This window comes from Humulus lupulus, chromosome 6 (assembly GCF_963169125.1).
Source record: "Humulus lupulus chromosome 6, drHumLupu1.1, whole genome shotgun sequence".
NCBI classification, from domain to species: domain Eukaryota; kingdom Viridiplantae; phylum Streptophyta; class Magnoliopsida; order Rosales; family Cannabaceae; genus Humulus; species Humulus lupulus.
The window spans coordinates 65,097,894-65,113,867 of NC_084798.1; the positions used below are offsets into that span (position 1 = coordinate 65,097,894).

The 15,974-nt window shown below is 30.4% G+C and overlaps 1 protein-coding gene across 1 annotated transcript in view; it reads left to right on the forward strand.

The window, feature by feature from the left end:
• Window positions 1–498: 498 nt before the first annotated feature.
• LOC133784058 (myrcene synthase, chloroplastic-like) overlaps window positions 499–15,974 on the forward strand; it is a 40,144-nt gene continuing 24,668 nt past the window's right edge. Inside the window, exons 1-3 of the mRNA XM_062223583.1 lie at window positions 499–729; window positions 2,892–3,162; window positions 4,147–4,537. Of these exons, the coding sequence (XP_062079567.1) occupies window positions 499–729; window positions 2,892–3,162; window positions 4,147–4,537 (893 nt within the window). The remainder of the gene's footprint in view (window positions 730–2,891; window positions 3,163–4,146; window positions 4,538–15,974) is intronic.

The window sequence follows — 15,974 nt, forward strand, 5'->3', positions numbered from 1 at the left end:
TTTATCTTATTATTTATTACAAATTTTTAAAATATTTTTCTCTTTGCAAATATATTTGTTAATTTTTTTTTATTAAAGATTTAAAAAAAATAAAACTTAAAAAATTATTTTTAGAAAACATTAACCAAACACTTCTTGTTTTTTGAAAACTACAAAAACAGTTTTCTGTTCTCATTTCTGATAACAAAATTTTGAAAACAAAAAACATAAAATAATGTCAAACAGGCCCAATATTTCTTTGATATAACAAGTGAAAATTTAATACTATATTTTAGCACTATATAGTATTCTCCCTATTCTTTATGAAAGCAAATAAATTAAATTTTATATAAACAACGCCATGTTGAATTATAAATATGTCTATTAATGAATGTAGTGGATGCATACGTACTCATCTTTTCAAAGATCTCTCTGACTATAAATAGAAGGCAAACCAAACCAATGCATTCATCCCAAAATGGTTATTGTTACTTTAGACCCTATTTGAAAGGAAAAAAAATGCAGTACATGGCGATTCATCACCAATTCACTTCATTAGTCCCTATTTGCAGTAGTAGTTTTGGTAGACTTATTGCTACAAAAACATCTACTATTACTACTATTACTTCAAGATCAAGTACTTGTTACCCTATCAAATGTACTGTGGTCAATAGCCCAAGAAGATCAGCCAACTACGAACCCCCCATTTGGTCTTTTGATTACATTCAATCTCTTACAACCCAATATAAGGTGAGTTATTTCATATAAATTAATTTATATATATATGATGTCACAATTTTCTTGTAATATGATAGTCTTAAATCTCAATGTTTTTTATTACAATTTGAAGCGGGAAAGGTTATATATTGGTATGTTAACTATTTTAGGAAAACGATGTTAGAAAACAAGAATTAGTGGTTTTTTTTTGGAGTGGAAGAAGAGGTGTTAACATTTTTTAATAAAAAAAAAACAAGAATTTTCATTGGATAGACTTTTTATGTATACCAAGTAAAAACAAGATATAATGCACGTTTACTTAATTTTATTTAAAAAATATATTAATTTATTATACTAGTTTGACTCCTATTTTTTTTCTTCTAAATACATGATCAACCCTTGTGTTTTAATTAAATGACAATTCAGACTTATGTTTACAAAATTGATAAAAATATATAGCACTCCTAAACTCGATTTTGGTCAAAATATTTTAAAATATATAATCTTTATTTCTCAGTTCCTCGACTATCATCTTCGTTTCTCTAAACTCATCACATTGCCAACGACACAAGAATTGATCTTATAATTGAAAATATTTTGACCAAAATCAGGTATAGGATAGTATTTTAATCCATATTGTAAAACACATGGTCTGAATTGTAATTTAACAAAACACAATGACCGATTACATATTCGGAAAAAACACACCGGGCCAAAACAGTAGTTTTCCTTCTAGCTTTAATATTAAATACTTTTTTTTTTAATTTTCTTTAAAAAAATACTTATGAATTTCAATATAATAAAATATTAAAAACATCTAAATTAAAAATATGAATTTATACAGGTTATTTGATCAAATTTTTATTATTTAATTTAAAAAAAATTTAAAGCCAACAAAAATTATTTATAAATTTATATTATTTAATTAATTGCTAAAACAATTAAAATAAGTAATTTCTAAAAAAAATTAAATGAAAAAAATATGTATATTTATACCTTATTTTACTATTATATACATGTTCAGATTAACAAAATATGTTAAATGACAAAATAAATAATTAATAAAAGAAAGAAAATAATAAATTTAAGCAAATAAATATTTTCCTATTAAAATTTTGAAAATATAATTGATAGAGTAATTTAAATATTTTAATATGAAATTTTAAAATATATAATGAGAAATTATTGACTCATTTATGATTTTTATTTTTTTAAATTTATTTATCTTATTTAGATTACTTTAAAACTAACAGTATTCGAAAACAATAAAAATAGAAGTGTTAAATTTAATAAAAAATAATAATTTTGATGAAAGTCACATTCACATTTATAATGTATGACGATATATATATATATGTATATATATTTATGAACAAACTTTTTTCTCTGGTATAGTAGGTTTATATATATATATATATATATATATACTAGATACAAATAACGTGCAATATGCACGTTTGTTTAGTTTTATTTTTTTATAAAATTTATATTAATATTATATAAATTTTAAATAAATATTTTATTTTAATTAAATAATTTATTTATTTTTGTTTAAGTTTATGTTTGTTCTAATTTTTTAATTTGATAATAAGAGATTATATATTATATGTTTAATGTAATATTAAATATTATACGTTGATTTTAAATTTAAGTTTCTTGCTAGTTTTTTTTTTTTTTAAGTTGTTGCTAATTGATAGTAGATTATATTATAGGTTTAATATGATATTATTCTAATATGTGAGTTTAAATTTAATTAAATTTTATTTAAATTATAAAACGTATGATTTTATTATTTTTAAATAATTATCATTGTAACATAACTCAAAAGATCCTATTTTAATTTGTTTAAATATTTATTATTTTTAAATAATAAGCATTGTAAAATATCTCAAAAATATCATATTTTAATTTGTTTAATTATTTATTATTTTTAAATAATTATTATTGTAAAATATCTCAAAAATATCTTATTTTAATTTTTTTAATTATTTATTTTATTTAAGTTTAAGTGTTTACAAACTACAGTTAAATATAAGAATATTCTGTTAAATATAAGAATATTCCGCTAAAGTTAACATTAAAAAAATAAAAAACCGTTAAAACAAAAAATTTCCGTTATCTACGTACTTTTTATATATAATAGATATAATTAATATTCTTGTGTATGTACGCAATGTATAGTATATTGCATGCAGGGAGAACCCTATACGAGTCAACTGAATAAGCTAGAGGGCGATGTGAAAAGGATCCTAGTTGAGACGGAAAACTCTCTAGCTCAACTTGAGTTGATTGATTTAATGCAAAGGCTTGGAATATCTTACCATTTTGAGAATGAAATAAACACTATTCTGAAGAAAAAGTACACCAGTATTAACAATGATCATATCAACGATCCCAATTATAATTTATACGCCATTGCTCTCGAATTTAGGCTTCTACGCCAACATGGATATGCAGTAGCTCAAGGTATATATACATGGTCGTCGGTCCTCATATATATTGAGCTCTAATAAATTTATAAATTTTATTAAAATTATATAATTACAATTTTCTTTTTATTTTTTATTTTTTATTTTCTATAGTTGGGGACTCTAGATTTATAAGTCCAGAGTATATATATATACTAGATATAAGCAGCGCGTGCAATATGCACGTTTGTTTAGTTTTATTTATAGAATTTATTAATTATTTTTATTAAATTTATATTAATGTTTTATAAATTTTAAATAAATATTATATTTTAATTAAATAATTTATTTATTTTTATTTAAGTTTATGTTTGTTCTAGTTTTTAAATTTGGGAATGACAATTATATATTATATATTTAATATAATATTAAATATTATACATGTATTTTAAATTAAAATTTCTTGCTAGATTTTTAAAAAAAAAAATCAATTTGTTACTAATTGATAGTAGATTATATTATATATTTAATATGATATTATTCTAATAAGTGAGTTTAAGTTTAATTAAATTTTATTTAAGTTATAAAATAATTTTATTATTTTTAAATAATTATCATTATAAAATATCTCAAAAATATTCTATTTTAATTTGTTTAATTATGTATTATTTTTAAATAATTATCATTGTAAAATATTTAAAAAAAATATCATATTTTAATTTGTTTAATTATTTATTATTTTAAAAAAATTATCATTGTAAAATATCGCAAAATTATCTTTTTTTAATTATTTTATTTTATTTAAGTAAAACTATTTACAAACTACAGTTAGATATAAGAATATTCTGTTAAATATAAGAATATTCCGTTAAAGTTAACATTAAAAAAATAAAAAACCGTTAAAACCAAAAATTTCCGTTATCTAGACACTTATTATATAGAATAGATATATATATATATTTATATATAAACTCACCTACGTACTACTAAGTACATGATATAATATCATACTAATTAATAAAGTCTAGCAATGTTATTACAGAAATTTTCAGTGCTTTTAAGGACGAGACAGGAAAGTTCAATAAGGCAAGAATAAATGATAATATTATGGGAGTATTGGCCTTATACGAAGCTTCATTCTATGAGAAAAAAGATGAAAGTATTTTGGAGGAAGCAAGGATTTTCACAACCGAGTGTCTCAAAAACTACGTGGTGGTGATGGAACAAAACAAATTGTCAGAAGATAATATCATATTAATTAGCCATGCCTTGGAGATTCCACTTCATTGGAGAACCACAAGGATGGAGGCTAGGTGGTTTATTGATGTATACGAGAAAAGAGAAGGCAAGAATTCTACTTTGCTTGAGTTTGCCAAACTTGATTTCAACATGGTACAATCAACACATCAGGAAGATCTAAAACATCTGTCCAGGTATTTCATCTTTGCATCTTTGAAAATTAATAATTAATATATGATATATGTATATGTGTGGTGCAATCAAAGCATATCAAGATCCATCTAATATAAGTATCCCTTCTCTATAAAAAAAAATGTAAATAAATAAAATTCTTGATTTTATCAATTTGTTTTGTTAACTTTAAATGAATATACCTTTAAAACTAACTAAAAAAATATGTATTAATTATATTAATGTAAATTAAAATATTATAAAATATAAAACTACATATATAATAATTATATTAATATAAATTCAATTTTAAATGTTATTATTTATCATTATTATAATAATATATAATACAAAATATTTAATAATTATATTAATATATAATACATAATCTTAATTTTTATTAAAAAAATTATTATTTATATTAAAATAAGGTAATTATCATATTATATATATTTTAAAAAAATTATAAACAATATTTAGTTTAATTTTTTATTTAATATGTTTATGTGATTCTTTTATATATATTATTTATTTATATAAAATTTATATAAAAATGATATAAATTTAATAAATATAATTGATAAGTTCTATAAATAAACATGGCCTTTTCTTTAAGGAAAAAAAAACGCTATGCTACTAGGTAGATTTTATAAAATAAAATGGGATTTTGGATGATTTTGTTATTTTTTGAAACGAAATAATTTGGATTGTCTCATAATTTGAACATTTATATATATATATATATTATATATATATATATATGATGTTGCATAGCAACATTAATTCTGTGAAGTAAACTAGAGTTGTACTGTCGTGAAGCAAATTTTGAGAATTGCCGGAATAATCGAAACTCGGTGTCATGGCCAGCAGGTGGTGGTGGTGGTGGTGGTTGTGTGTGGAGATGCACCAATCACCACCTGACCACTTATCGCTGCGGCAGGAAGACGGCGCCACTTTGTTGGCTTTTCTCAGCTTGCATTTCATGATTATTATAATAAGTTTATATCATTATAAGAAAATAAATAAGAAAAACATATTGTGGTTTCGATCGGTCTTATTCTTAGCTAAGTTCATCATCAAAGACCTTTTCATCAATTTTGGGAGTTTATTGAGTGAACAAAAATAAGAAACAATAAAATAAGATAAGCAGATTGATGAATCATATATATATATAAATGATGAGAAAATCAAAGCAACCAAATCATGACTAAAAAATGTATTTTTGAAAAAATATATGTCATTATAATTTTGGAAAAAGAAATATAGTACCGTATATGAAAAAAGATCTCATTAGATAAAATATTATAAAAAAATTCTTAATTATTTTTCTTTTATATAATTGAGAGTAATGGTAGGATCGGATATTTAAAATAGATGTGAGCCCACACTTGAAATTATTAATTGCCTTAACTTAATTAAATAAACCTTAATGTAGATGTGGAAGTATTTGTTGGAAAAGCTTATACAGGATCTTTATTTATTTTCATGTATATCTAATATTAAACAAATTAATACAAGATAGCCTAAAACATGTTTCTAAAATTGAATTCAAAGAGAAACAAATTATATAATACTTACAGTACACGCAGCGGAATTAAGAGTCCTTCCTTCAGTTTCTCTAACTCTTGTATCCTCTCTGTCGCAGAGTATTATCAAGAAACTGAACCGATCTTCTATTTTCTTCACGATCTTCCAATGTATCCTTAGAACCACCTAGACTAGTGTGGGCAATTCTCAACACATGAGATAGATATAGAGAGAATAAGAGAAAATAACAAAGTGGCTTAGAAAAGGACTTGTGTTTAGAGAGAATATAAAACTATCAGAAAATCTGACTTGAGACTTATCTGTCGTCTCTAAAATCTTCTCTCTAAGCACTCCTTTTATAGACTCAATTAGGCCATTTAATTTAATTAAAAAATCAATAAAATAACAGCCATTTTGAAGCCCTAGGTCGAAATTATCATGGGCTATAGGCCCGTGAAATTTCCCATTTGATTATAAGCCCATTGGACTTAAAATCAAGGCCTGTATTATTTTCTATTGATTTAATTAATTAAATAATTATTTAAATCCTTTATCAAATTAATTATTTATAATTTGAACATTGATTTAAACTTATTTATTAATTTAGATTCCAATTTATCTTAATTAATAAATCTGCCATAATTTCTCTTTTCTTCTCAAAATTACACAACTCTGTGAAACTATCCAAAATTGACCTGGTCAACTTTGATAATTCTAATTGATAATTAAATCAATTAATTGAGATTATCTAGATGATTTTATCCAAGGTACAATGGGGACCATGGGCCTATGAAATCAAGCTCCAATAAGTTATCATAAATCTAACAAATAAATTTACTAACTTATTAATTCCTCGTGACTCCACTATAGACTTGGAATTGCACTCTTGAATTCATAGAACGCTCTATAACAAATATAGATACGCCATTTATTATCCATTGTCACAACCATAATTGTCACTCAATCCTCTATAGACGGTCTACAATGAGATAGGATTAAAATACCGTTTTACCCCTCATTGCATTTTATCCTTAAAACACTTAGTTCCTTGTAAATGATATTTCAGTAAACTAATTTAATTACTGAAATGAGATCTCTATCATTTAACACCTTGAACCAAACTAAAAGGAAACCATCGTTTCACTTCTTCATCAGAAGCTATAGATGTTCATATCTATGATTAACACTCCCACTCAATTATACTACCGAGTTCCCAAGATGTAAGTATGGGCTAGTCCGTAGGGTAAGCTGGTAACGAACAAGTCAAAGAACTCAAATAATACAATCAGTTAGAATACTAACCACTCAGAATTGAGATTGAATTGACCTATGGTCAACTATATGATATGACTAGAATAGATAATAACGGTATGTTTACTTATCTTATCAACTGTCAATATCGGTCCTGTCCGATGTAACAAATACATCCGATCTTATCTACTTTGCTAATGTTCTGGAAAGAACATAACACTGTAATGTGTAAGTAGATCATATCGTAGATTGGCAAGTCAGTGTAAATCTGGTGCACTGACTAATCTTAGGACTAACTTATTTTTGAACATATAATCATATTTATATTCCACTGTGATTACGTCACTATAAATAAGATTAGCTATATGCTCAGGATTTAATAGAAGTTTATATTAAATAAATAATCATGAAAATAAAACATGTGAGCAAAGTGATTGACCAAGTCAAAAAATGATTTCTATTCTTTTATTGATAATAAAATGAGATTACAAAGAATTTGGGTTTTAAATAGGGCATAAAACCCCAACAAACTCCCACTTGCACTAATTGAAACTAATGCCTTAATTCTACTAATCCCATCTCCTTGATATGCTTATCAAATGTAGCTTCTGGTAGTGTCTTTGTAAACAGATCCGCAAGATTGTCTTCAGTTGCAATCTTCATAACCTTCACATCTCCCCTGGCCACATATTCTCGAATAATGTGATACTTCCTTTCTATATGCTTACTCCTCTTGTGACTTCGAGGTTCTTTTGAGTTGGCTATCGCTCCTGTATTGTCACAAAACAACACAAGAGGTTTATCCATTTCTGGAATAACACCAAGATCCGAATAGAACTTCTTTAGCCAGACTATTTCCTTAGCTGCTTCTGACGCAGCTATGTACTCAGCCTCCATGGTGGAATCTGAGATTGCAGACTGCTTTACGCTTCTCCAAATCACAGCTCCACCCCCAAGAGTAAACACCATTCCAGAAGTAGACTTTCTGTCATCAACATCAGTCTGAAAATCTGAATCGGTGTAGCCTACAGGGTTCAGAACACCACCCTTGTAGACTCACATATAATCCCTAGTCCGTCTCAAATACTTCAGGATATGCTTAATTGCTATCCAATGTTCCGGTCCTGGGTTTGACTGATACATGCTCACTACTCCCACTGCATAGCAGATATCTGGTCTAGTACACAACATGGCATACATCAGACTTCCAACTGCAGATGCGTAAGGAACTTTTCTCATTGCATCTTCCTCTTCAGGAGTCTGGGGAGATTGCTTCTTTGAAAGATGAATTCCATGGCGGGACGGTAGACGCCCTTTCTTTGAATTTGTCATTGAGAAATGTTCAAGCACTTTATCAATGTAAGCTGCTTGAGATAGAGCTAAAAGTTTGTTCTTTCTATCCCTGATGATCTGGATACCTAGAACATAACTTGCTTCACCCAAATCCTTCATCTGGAATTGAGTGCTCAGCCAATTCTTCACATCTGATAATTTCTTAACATTGTTTCCAATGAGTAAGATATCATCTACATAAAGAACTAGGAATGCTACTATTTGATTTGCCTTCAGTTGGTAAACACAGGGTTCATCAATATTTTGTTCAAAGCCATAGGTTTTGATTATTTCATCAAACCTAAGATTCCAGGAACGAGAAGCTTGCTTAAGTCCATAGATGGACCTATTTAACTTACAAACTTTTCCTTCTTGTCCAGATACTTTAAATCCTTCTGGTTGATCCTATAAATGATCTCGTCAAGCTTTCCATTAAGAAAATATGTCTTGACGTCCATTTGCCAAATCTCATAGTCGAGAGCGGCTGCTATGGATAGGAGGATGCGAATGGATTTGAGCATGGCTACCGGACTAAAAGTTTCCTCATAGTCCACGCCTTCTCTTTGGGTATAACCCTTTGCCACTAATCGAGCTTTATAAGTCTCGATATTTCCATCAACACCTCGTTTCTTCTTGTAGATCCACTTGCACCCAATGGCCCTAAAGTCACTAGGTGCTTCCATAAGATCCCAAACGGAATTTGAGTACATGGACTCCATTTCCTGTTTCATGGCTTCGAGCCATAGTTCCTTTTCAAGGCTTGACATTGCCTATTTGAAAGACAATGGATCATCATCACTAGTGTCACCAACAACCATATTGGTTTCTGTTGGGGTTTTATGCCCTAATTAAAACCCAAATTCTTTGTAATCTCATTTTTATTATCAATAAAAGAATAGAAATCATTTTTTGACTTGGTCAATCACTTTGCTCACATGTTTTATTTTCATGATTATTTGTTTAATAAAAACTTCTATTAAATCCCGAGCATATAGCTAATCTTATTTATAGTGACGTAATCACAGTGGAATATAAATATGATTATATGTTCAAAAATAAGTTAGTCCTAAGATTAGTCAGTGCACCAGATTTACACTGACTTGCCAATCTACGATATGATCTACTTACACATTACAGTGTTATGTTCTTTCCAGAACATTAGCAAAGTAGATAAGATCGGATGTATTTGTTACATCGGACAGGACCGATATTGACAGTTGATAAGATAAGTAAACATACCGTTATTATCTATTCTAGTCATATCATATAGTTGACCATAGGTCAATTCAATCTCAATTCTGAGTGGTTAGTATTCTAACTGATTGTATTATTTGAGTTCTTTGACTTGTTCGTTACCAGCTTACCCTACGGACTAGCCCATACTTACATCTTGGGAACTCGGTAGTATAATTGAGTGGGAGTGTTAATCATAGATATGAACATCTATAGCTTCTGATGAAGAAGTGAAACGATGGTTTCCTTTTAGTTTGGTTCAAGGTGTTAAATGATAGAGATCTCATTTCAGTAATTAAATTAGTTTACTGAAATATCATTTACAAGGAACTAAGTGTTTTAAGGATAAAATACAATGAGGGGTAAAACAGTATTTTAGTCCTATCTCATTGTAGACCGTCTATAGAGGATTGAGTGACAATTATGGTTGTAACAATGGATAATTAATAGCGTATCTATATTTGTTATAGAGCGTTCTATGAATTCAAGAGTGCAATTCCAAGTCTATAGTGGAGTCACGAGGAATTAATAAGTTAGTAAATTTATTTGTTAGATTTATGATAACTTATTGGAGCTTGATTTCATAGGCCCATGGTCCCCAATGTACCTTGGATAAAATCATCTAGACAGTCTCAATTAATTGATTTAATCATCAATTAGAATTATCAAAGTTGACCAGGTCAATTTTGGATAGTTTCACAGAGTTGTGTAATTTTGAGAAGAAAAGAGAAATTATGGCAGATTTATTAATTAAGATAAATTGGTATCTAAATTAATAAATAAATTTAAATCAAGGTTCAAATTATAAATAATTAATTTGATAAGGGATTTAAATAATTATTTAATTAATTAAATCAATAGAAAATAACACAGGCCTTGATTTTAAGTCCAATGGGCTTATAATCAAATGGGAAATTTCACGGGCCTATAGCCCATGATAATTTCGACCTAGGGCTTCAAAATGGCTGCTATTTTATTGATTTTTTAATTAAATTAAATGGCCTAATTGAGTATATAAAATGAGTGCTTATAGAGAAGTCAAAAGAAGGGTTTTTGATAAGTCAGATTTTCTGATAGTTTTATATTCTCTCTAAACACAAGTCCTTTTTCTAAGCCACTTTCTTATTTTCTCTTCTTCTCTCTATATCTATCTCATGTGTTGACAATTGCCCACACTAGTCTAGGTGGTTCTAAGGATACATTGGAAGATCGTGAAGAAAATAGAAAATCGGTTCAGTTCCTTGATAATACTCTGCGACAGAAAGGATACAAGAGTTAGAGAAACTGAAGGAAGGACTCTTAATTCCGCTGCGTATACTGTAAGTATTATATTGTTTGTTTCTCTTTGAATTCAATTTTAAAACATGTTTTAGGCTATCTCATATTAATTTGTTTAATATCAGATATACATGAAAATAAATAAAGATCCTGTATAAGTTTTTCGAACAGTTTCACCATCCAAACCATAGCGAACTGGGTTCCTAGAAACCCTCCCACTCTGATGAGGCTCCGTGACTGTTTGCTCAGGAACAGTGGTACTTTCTTCATTTAAATCGACTTGCGTCGGTTGTACAAGAAGAGTGGGAATTTCATCAGCAACACGCGTTGATGACGATGGAACATTGGTTGGAGTCAATTCTTTAACCATCTCCTCTAAAACTACTTTGCTGCGAGGTTTAAAGTTCTGGACATAGTCATTTTCCCTAAAAGTAGCATTTGTAGAAGTAAACACTTTCTTTTCTGAATGACTGTAGAAAAGTCCACCCCGAGTACCTTTAGGATAGCCAACAAACATGCAAACTTCAGTTTGCGGTTCTAGCTTTCCCTCCTTTTTTCTCAGGACGTGAACGGGACACCCCCAGATTCTATAATGGCGTAAACTAGGTTCACGACCATTCCAGCGTTCTAAAGGTGTTTTGGGGATTGATTTTGACGGCACGACATTGAGAATGTCATTTGCGGTTTCAATTGCATGTCCCCAGAACGAAGTTGGTAGAGTTGAGTAACTAAGCATGCATCTAATCATTTCCAATAAAGTTCTGTTTCAGCGTTCCGCTACACCATTTTGTTGCGGAGTACCTGGGGCAGTAAGTTGTGATAAAATCCCAAGTTCAGTTAAATGATCTTGGAACTGCATATCCAAATATTCTCCACCCCTATCAGATCGCAAGATCTTTAACCTTTTACCTAATTGGTTCTGAGCCATTGCTAGGAATTCCTGAAACTTTGAAAATGTTTCTGATTCCCTATGCATTAGGTAAAGACATGAGTATCTAAAGTAATCGTCAATGAAAGTGACGAAATACTCAAAACCACCCCTGGCTTGTATATTCAAAGGTCCACAAACATCTGAATGCACAAGACCAAGTGGTTCTTTGGCCCTATCACCCTTTGCAGAGAATGGACGCTTGGTCAGTTTGCCTTCTAGACAAGATTCACAGACAGGTAATTCACCTAAGGTGAATTCCCTCAAAGCTCCGTCCTTTGTAAGTCTTTGAATCCTATCATAGCCAATGTGACCTAGTCTCAAGTGCCATAAATACGTCATATTTTTGTTATCGGTCTTTTGACATTTATTGGTCCTAGGTTTAGCTACTTTGAATAAATCATTATTAAGAGCGAGGGGTTCGTTAGGTCGCAGAATATAAAGCCCGTTTTCCAAACATGCAATACACAATTGTGATCCATTGAAAGAAATAGATATATTAAAACTTGTGAAAGTCATAACAAATCGTTCTAATTGCAACATGGAAACTGAAATTAAATTTCTACTAAAATCCGGCATAAAAAATACATCTTTTAAAATTAAGTATTTATTTCCGAACTTCAAACGAGTTCTTCCTCTAGCTTGGACCGCAACGAACGCTCCATTCCCAACTCTAAGCTTTAAGCCGCCTTCGTCCACTTCCTCCCACGATTCAAGAAGCTGTAAACAGTTACAAACATGGTTGGTAGATCCAGAATCAATAATCCAAACGAATTTATCATTCTCTAAAACACATGTTTCCAAGATAAATGAACTATAATCATTACCTTTGTTTTTAGCTGCTAGAAGCTTGGGGCAATCTCGTTTCCAATGCCCCTTCTCTTTGCAGTGAAAACATTTATCTTTACCTTTCTTGTTTTTCATGTTCTTCCCCTTAGGCATCTGTGCACGTGGTTTTGCACTCGTCTTTGCAGCCTTTGCAAGCTTGGGGTTGTTTATTTGTCCATCTTTCCTCTTGTTTCTAGCTTTCGAAGACGAAGCTTGGTTAGCTTCAGCCTTAGCTAGATGAGCAGCAACATCAGTAGTCTTATTTTTATCTCCTTTACTAGGTCCACCCATGACAGGTTCAATAATCTGAAGCTCGTTCATGAGCTGAGTCAGACCATAGTTGAGTTGAGAACGAACGTGCAGACACGATGCCATCCGAGAATTCATGGTGCCATCACATACGTGTGGAGAAGGTGTTATCCAAGCATTTACGGTATAATCACGAACATTGACGGTGCCATCACTAACGTGCGGACACGATGCTCGTTCTAGGGATTTCTCAATCATGACGAACTTGGAGTTGTCACCAATCAACTTTATGTTGATATTCTGCTTCCAATTAAGGAAGTTTTTTCTAGTGAGTTTCTCCATCGAAAGTTAAGAAAGGATGGGAGTATACACAGACATTTAAAACTACAAATTATCAATAAAATAGAAATCAATCACATTTGCTCAATAAAACTTCTATTCACACAAATTTCAAGAAATAGCACAACATATACCAAAAATATGTAAGATATGAGAAAAAATACCAAAAACAATCATATCTCTATTTCTTTAGGTTTTTAACTAATCTATGATATCCTTGTCCTGGTTGGCGAGAGTAAAAAATACCACTAGTTAAATAGAGTTGTAAACTCATTTAATAATGGACACCATTATTAACAATCTACTATTCGATCAAAATAAGAAAACAAAATCTCTTATTTTATGAGCTAGACCCACGGTTTCAATAATCATAGATTTAATCCTAGTAGTCACCGTAGGGGTGAGTCTAGTAGAATTTGACCTATAATTATCTATCTTTCGAAATCTAACCTTGTCAAAATAACTAATGAACACCTTCCGTAGGGGGACGAATCAAAGCGCCTCGAGGCCCCATTAAGCTATTGACTATGTTAAACCAACGGTGGAGATCGAATAAAATTTTTAAAATAAGCTCATTATAAAATTAAAAATAGTATTTTTATTATTTAGTTTTAGAAAATTAATGACTATGGTTTTCCCAAAAAAATTAAACAGATTAAAATTTTTTAAAACCAAAGTCCTATAATTTCTTATTAATTCTAAAGTGTCACATTGAAACAAATTCAATTAATTTAGAATTAATTTGTTGCTAATCAATATTTAGGTTTAACTAATATAATGAACCTATACAATTAAGTCAAACTCAGGTAAATGGGCCTTAACAATTGGGCTTGTATGGAGGAGGGCTGGGTCCAGTATGTCGTTCCCACTACAAATGCCCCATATCTTCCATACAAGGTCCAAAAGACAGGAATTTAAACCTGTTGACGCTGTTTTTCGTCAACAGATAAAAGAAGAGAGCACGTAAACAATTAAAGACAATGGCCAAAAGACACAAACGAATCAAACACACGGTTTTTTACGTGGTTCAGCAGTTAAATCTGCCTAGTCCACGAGTCTCTGTTATTAACCTCAAGATTATCTCTGAACAATTCTTTAGCATGAATTCTCCAGAGTTTTCTCTTAAGGATCAGAATTTCGGTCCTTTACAATGGTGCATGGCTTCTCTATTTATAGAGAAGGATGCAGAATACTATCCCACATATTTTGGGTAGTTACTCTTTTGTGAATAAAAATAAATGACTTTAAATGCCAATAATCAGATATAAAAGGAAACGTCCCCCAAAGATCAGGGGGCGTATAACTAAATAAATAATATCCCACAATTCTTGGGGATTTACATCAATTAATGAGGGTTACATCTCATAGTTATAATACTTGTAGATATTCAAGGTGGTTATAACGTATCTTCAAGGCTCCAGCATTTCAGGTTTCATGTCATTGTGCGAGCCACTGACATCTCCCGAGCTAACGTTGCTTTCGAGATGGGATATCGAGCTCAAGACCCATGCTCCGAAGTTCCTGAAGATGAAGGTGTTCTCGGAGCTACCTTTCGAGATCGAAATCATTTCGAGATCACCGCATTCGAGATCATATATCATACTTTACAGGCTCGACTTACAATCCTAGATCACTTTAATCCTCATGAGACCATTTGCTGGGAACTCAGCTTTCGAGGTCCTATTTACTATGGCTCGAAATCTGGGTATAACATCTTGCCCCCTCAAAAGTATTTGTTCGAATCCTAAGAGAAGGAAACTTTTGAACTACTCTTTCTGGGAACCATACCGTCACACTCTTGAAAATGGACACGTGCCAGATGGGTATTGCTCACTTTAGGTACTTGAGTACCTTGGGAACACGCCCACGATCGTCCGTCTGACAACTTTTCGGCGCCATCTTGTCACCGATCCCCATCCATTCGATCTGTTGAGGATTTTAATCAACGCTCCTGATTAATTTAGTTTTCCCACCTATATATACAAGACCCCCTCTTCGTCTTCTTCACATTTGTTCATCACAAGCCAGAAAAAAGAAAAACACTCCCTAAACTTCTTATCACAGTTTACACTCAGTGCATGTTTTCTAGGCTGAAGAAACAAAGGAATCCTGGTTTGTTCGAGTCAGTGAGTTCTTTCTTGCAACCTCTTCTCCACTCGACGATTTCACTGCAATCACCATCACTGTGTAAGTATGCCATTTTGTTTTTAGCTCTTTTTTTTTTTTTTTTTCCATCCATGTCGTACTTGTTGCGTATGCTAGTTTGCGTTATTAGAATGATACGATAGGAGGTTTTGAATCGAGAGGCTTTTATGTTTTCTGGATTTTCTTTCTGGATGTTCGCCTCTGGTTTATACCCAGTTTTTGTCCTTTGAACGAAGTTTCAACTTTTGGGGTTTTGAAAATTCTAGGCCATGTTTCTTGTACAATAAGTTTTCGGGTAAGAAACCCTTTATTGACAATTGCGTGAAACTCAAAAATGCCCTTTCCTGGCT